The following is a 6208-nucleotide window of genomic DNA, read 5'->3' as shown; positions in this document are numbered from 1 at the left end:
TATGCCAAAAATCGGAAAAAATAAACATTCAAAGATCAAGTAATGGGACATAACTTTTCGACGGTTATAAATAAAAATAATGATTTAACGGTTATTTTAACTCCGATTTTGATGATTTTTTACCGCTATACTCCTTTACCCTATATGAATACATTGACTGAATTTGATCTTCAAGTTAGAATATTTACACTAGTGGATACAACAAAATCTTATGTTATATTTAACAAAAAGTATAAATAAACTCTTAATTGTTAGTGAATATATTGTTTTGATGGCATACACATTCTACGAAACTAGTTTGAATGATTCAACCGTCAAACTTGTTTGTTTATACTTCGAGATCATATATGCCAAAAATCGGAAAAAATAAACATTCAAAGATCAAGTAATGGGACATAACTTTTCGACGGTTATAAATGAAAAATCACGATTTAACGGTTATTTTAACTCCGATTTTGTTGATTTTTTTATAGCTACACTCTTTGATCCTATATGAATACAATGAACTAATTCGATCGTCAATTTAAAAAATATATTTTCTAACAAAAACCCAATCCAAACAACAATAATATATTTTTCTAATAAAGATTTTAAAAAATAATTATTTTATTTTATTTATTTTATAAGGACTTTGCCCGACGAATTGATTTTCGTCGCAAAAAGTAGCTTTGAGCGACTAATTGTTTTTCGTCGCACAAAATTTGGTCGAGCAAGACTTTGCGCGACGTGTTATCGCGCAAAGTTGGTCGTGCAAGGTTTTTAGCAAGAATTTTTAGTTTCATCGCGCATAAAGTGACTTTGAGAGACGAATAATTTTTCGTCGCACAAGGGTTATTTTGTAGTAGTGTTAATAATTAGAGTTTGGCCTATGGAGTGACCTTTGGATTAACTGGCTTTATTTAAATAATCAAATAATGGGCCTTCAGTCTGTTGGACTCAATTGACTGAAATAATTATTTCATACAATTTATTTTTGAAATTCATATAATTCTTTTATTTTGAATTTCAAATTTTAAACAAAGAGCCAAAAAGAAAAATACAAATTTATAGAAAAACCCTAACAGAGAAAAGTTTTAGCTGCCGCCCTCCTTGGGGTCGGTGGCATCCATCCCCCTCCTCTCCTTCCTTCCTCTCCCCTCCCTACCTTTGCTTCTTGTCCATCCACTCAAGGCCCTCTGTTTTGGCTAAATTTGGTGCTTGCTTGACTATCTTGGTAACAACATGGTAGTAGATTAGCTCTTATTTACGTAATTTGTATTTCAGTTTTTTAGTTTATTGTGTGTTTGTAGTCTCTACTTGTATTTTCAACTTGTGAGTGTTAAAAGGTTGTATTTGCAATTGTAATTTGGTGCACTGAGGTTTATATTTGATTTTTTTAAAGGTTTTTTTTTTTGCCAAAATGCCAAACTATCTTAGGCCATGTATGCTATGAATGGATCTACACCTTGTGGGTTGCCGATGGACTCCTCCGTATTATTTGGATTAACCCTCTGTGGTTAGTATGTTTCCATATTTATACTAACCCTATATGATTATTTGTATTTGTATTCGTCCTTATAACCGAGGACCATTAGGCATGAATTATGAATGCAATCTACTGCCTTTCTATCACAATTTCAAGTTCATTATAGGCGGTTATCTGCAGAACCTACAAATACATGAGTGGGGGCGAAGTATCTGTCTAAAGGACATAACAAATCTGTTGGCCTCTATTAACTCTACACGTCAGTATTTCTCTATATTAATTTACTAAAATTTTAATTTCTTTATTTCCTATAATTACTGATTTACAATGGGAGCTTAGTAATATACCCAAAATAGGACCTGAAATTATAAATAAATAAATAAATAAAACCCCCTATAAGGAATATACTTTAGAAACATACCCAAAAACTATTTACTACCTAAAAATGAGTGTTGAAGTTCCTATACATTACACCTCTGTCATTGATTAACTTAAAACAAGTCCAATACAAAAAACTAAAAAAAAAAACCTAAAATAAGCCCAGCAAGCCCAACCTTAGATTTGACCACAAAAACAAGCCCATCAAGCCCGAAGTACATTGTTAATACAACATCATAGAAGTACATTTGTTAATATCTTGTCATAAAAATACATTGTTAATATCATGTCATAGAAGTACAATGTTAGTATCATTTCATAGAAAAACATTGTTAATACCATTCCATACAAAAAAACTCTAAAACCCAAAATAGCCGAGCAAAACATCTGATATCCTTTGCAAAAATCACTTCCAATTGTCCACAGTTTAACCAAAAACAACAGCAAATGCAAAAGGAAATATCTCTACAAGAAAATAAAAATACACTGTTAATACTATGTCATAGAACTATTTTTCTAGTAAAAATCACATTATATATATCATAAACTTCAAGTGCACAGTTATATATAGAGCAAAATATAGAGTATGCTTTGTTAATATCTATTAACACTATGTCATAGAAGTACACTGTTTGTATTATGTCATAGAAATCAACTCAGTTGCAGGGCATGAACAATATAATAGTTGTTCATACCAATTATTGGAAACTAATAACTACATTTCATTTGCATAGTAGGAACAATAAAAGTGTTCAACTGCAAAAACCCCATGTCGTAAACTAGCAACCTCGAAAAACATAATGGACAACACAACCCTTTGGAACAAACCTAGGAACCCAAAGCAAAAACCCCATGTTTGTAAACTAGAAACCTTGAAATACAATTGAAATTGAAAGAACAAGTGCTACAGGAAGGCTGGTTTGGCAAAAAGTTGCTGCCAAAACTGCCAAGATAGAAACAAACACTATGAGCTGCAGCAACCAATGGTATGATTTTCTTTTCATTTTTTACCACTAGTAAAAATATTAAATGTCTTCGTCCTTGCTAACTAATGGCAACAAACTTTATACTTAGCAAACCCCTTTGCAGTTTCCATGGACATGGTAACTAATTAAGATTAGTAAATTTGATGTAACATAAAAGCAGACGGAGATTGTAACATAAAATCTAATGTGAGAGACAGACAAAAGTTGGAAAGGGAAATTTGAATTCCATTATCAGAGTAGAAACCATTCAATCAATACTCCAATTTTTTACCACATCACATCATCTTTTTTGTTGGCAATTTTTGTGCCCAATATATTAAGAGCTAATTTTCTCACTCCACTCTTGTCCATTTACATTTCCTTTTGTTGGAAATTGTATATTTCCACACACCTTTTTTGTCTACTTACACTCACTTGTATGTTATAGTAAAAAGTATTTTTAAAAATATTAAAGGAGTGTAAGTGGATAAAAGAGTGGAAAAATAAGCACCCTATATTAAAAGAGTGTACGAATTTTTTTATTTTTTTATTTTTTGGTCAGTAGTGTGTGTCGTGTGTGAGAGATATATATGTGGATGTGATATCTTTGAAAATGAAGGCATGAGATTTCCTCGATATCTCTTGGAACTCAGGGCCATTGATCAGTCCAATCCAATAATTTAGATGGGAACAACAAATTTACCAAAAGAAGTTAAAACTAGATCACGGTGGCAAAAATATCTTGACTATTATGTATACTGCCAAGAGAACAGATGTAATGTAGATCTAGATTTTCTATAAAGTATATATCTCTCGCAGTTCTTTAACTCACACACGCAGCACCCTAAGAGCTAAGATTAAGATAGAAAAGAGAGAAAGAAATAGAAATGGATGGCGTTGGAGTAGAAGTTAGCAAGAGGCCTCATGCTGTGTGTCTCCCATTCCCAGCTCAAGGTCACATAAGCCCAATGATGAAGTTAGCAAAGCTCCTAACATCACAGAGGCTTTCACATAACCTTTGTCAACAGTGAGTACAACCACAAACGCTTGCTCAAATCCCGAGGCCCCTCTGCCCTCCACGTCTCCCAGGACTTCTGTTTCGAAGCCATCCCCGATGGTCTGCCCCCTACGGACGCTGACGCTACGCAAGACATCCCGTCTCTTTGTGAATCCACAAGAAAGACTTGCTTAGGACCATTTCGCAACCTGCTTGCTAACCTTAGTCTTGACAAGGCCCTCCCACCGGTGACCTGTATTGTCTCCGATAGTATCATGTCATTCGCCATCAAAGCCGGTGAAGATCTTGGAATTCCGGTGACGCTGTTCTGGACTACAAGTGCATGTAGCTTGATGGGCTCCACGCAGTATCGCCAACTTATTGACAAAGGTCTTACACCACTCAGAGGTACATGTTATGTTTCATGAAAAATAAAGGGCACGCATACAGTAAAATTGAAATTTTGTGATATTATTATTTGTATTGGTTGTTATATGAAAAGCAATTAAATTACCGGACTGGCAAACTATTATATTCTTTGTTCACCCTCCTTTATTTTTTAATTATTTTTCATCTCATTTATCCATGCAATTTTCATTCACAAAAGCCTTATGAAAATGAGATTGAAAACTTTAAAAGAGATAGGAATTATAGTGAATGATGAGTATTGGAGTACCAAATAACTCTCCCTTATGAGGAGGTCCAGACGTTATTATCGTGCAGATGCTATGTGTTTTCCACTACTTTTCTCTGTTTTCCTCCTTGTTTATAATGGTGTCCTCCCGATAATAACGTACGGATCCAGATGAGAGAAGAACTATATATATATATATATATATATATTGCTTTTACTGTTTTCTTGTTAACTTGGGGAGTGATATGGTTCTCATCTAACAAATTATGTGATACGGTTACAATATGTACAAATATTAAGCCCGTAAGAAAGAATTCTTATATCTTTGTTATTTAATTTGGGATATAGAAATGGTGAGCAGCTATGACAAATTCTATGTATGCTTTTTCAGATGAGGCTTCTCTAACAAACGGGTATTTGGACACCACGATAGACTGGATTCCAGGAATGAAGGATATTCGTCTGAGAGATCTCCCAAGCTTTGTACGTACCACAGATCCAGAAGACATGATGCTAAGCTGCGCCATGGGGGAGGTAGAAAGAGCTTCCAAAGCTTCTGCTATCATCTTAAACACTTACGACACATTGGAATATGAAGTGTTGGAGGCTCTTTCTTCAATGTTTCCTCCAATTTACACCATTGGCCCCAATCACTTGCTTGTGAACAAGATTGTTCCCCAGAACACTATATCGTCATCCATCGGTTCCAGCCTCTGGAAAGAAGAGCCTGAGTGCCTACAATGGCTGGATTCCGAGGAACCCGACTCGGTGGTTTATGTTAATTTTGGGAGCATTACTGTTATGACACCCCAGCAGCTTGTTGAGTTTGCTTGGGGTCTTGCTAATAGCAAAAAGCCCTTTTTGTGGACAATTAGGCCTGACCTTGTGAAGGGTGACGCTGCTGTTCTCCCATCGGAATTTGCCCAAGAAACGAAACAAAGAGGTTTGTTGGTCAGTTGGGCACCACAAGAGGAAGTTCTGAACCACCCATCTATAGGAGGATTCTTGACACACGGTGGCTGGAACTCCACCATTGAGAGCTTGAGTGCTGGAGTGCCAATGGTTATATGGCCGTTTTTCGCGGACCAGCAGACGAACTGTTGGTTCTCGTGCACTCAATGGGGAGTTGGCTTGGAGATTGATAGCAATGTGAAGAGGAGTGAAGTGGAGAAGCTCGTGAGAGAATTAATGTCGGGTGAGAAAGGGAAAGAGATGAGAAAGAACGCCATGGAGTGGAAGGGAAAGGCAGAGGAAGCTACTGGTCCGAGGGGTTCTTCATTACTGAATTTGGAGAAGTTGGTTAAAGATGTACTGCTGCAGCCATCAAAACCCTAGTAGGTAGCGGGATAATCAACCCTGATCCGGGGGGTTCTATGTTGCTATTTCCTCACACCTCAGCTTATGTTTTTTTTTTGTTTTTTTATCAATTTTATTTTTTTTTCATTTTTTATCAATGGCGGAGGGCTTTGAACTATGCAATTTGTTTTCATAGAAAAGTAGTGTGTGCTCCCGTATTTATAAATCAGTGGCAAGTATTGCCATCAACATCTGAACAGTGGCGGATCCAGGATTCAAAAGTCAGATAGACGAAACTTACCTTAAAAACTCGATGATATGAGTGAATTTTATTGATAAAAATAAAAAGATACATCTAGTCATGGGGGACGTAATGAGCCTTACCCTCAAATATGCATATCTATACATAAATAAAAGCTTAACAAAAAAACAAGAAGTAAATGCAATGCAACACAAAAACTAAACTATTTTAA

The 6208-nt window shown here is 35.6% G+C and overlaps 1 protein-coding gene across 1 annotated transcript; it reads left to right on the top strand.

Moving 5' to 3' along the window:
- Positions 1-3648: 3648 nt before the first annotated feature.
- LOC148916436 (7-deoxyloganetin glucosyltransferase-like) lies at positions 3649-5995 on the top strand. The gene is made up of 2 exons (XM_089054514.1): positions 3649-4213; positions 4831-5995. Exons 1-2 carry the CDS (start codon positions 4081-4083, stop codon positions 5772-5774), a joined length of 1077 nt encoding a protein of 358 aa, XP_088910640.1. The 5' UTR covers positions 3649-4080; the 3' UTR covers positions 5775-5995.
- The last annotated feature ends 213 nt before the right edge of the window (positions 5996-6208 follow it).

The sequence above is a fragment of the Prunus mume genome, linkage group LG6, assembly GCF_029339155.1.
Source record: "Prunus mume cultivar Tortuosa linkage group LG6, ASM2933915v1, whole genome shotgun sequence".
Taxonomy (NCBI): Eukaryota; Viridiplantae; Streptophyta; class Magnoliopsida; order Rosales; family Rosaceae; genus Prunus; species Prunus mume.
This window is presented reverse-complemented; position numbering and strand designations above follow the sequence as displayed.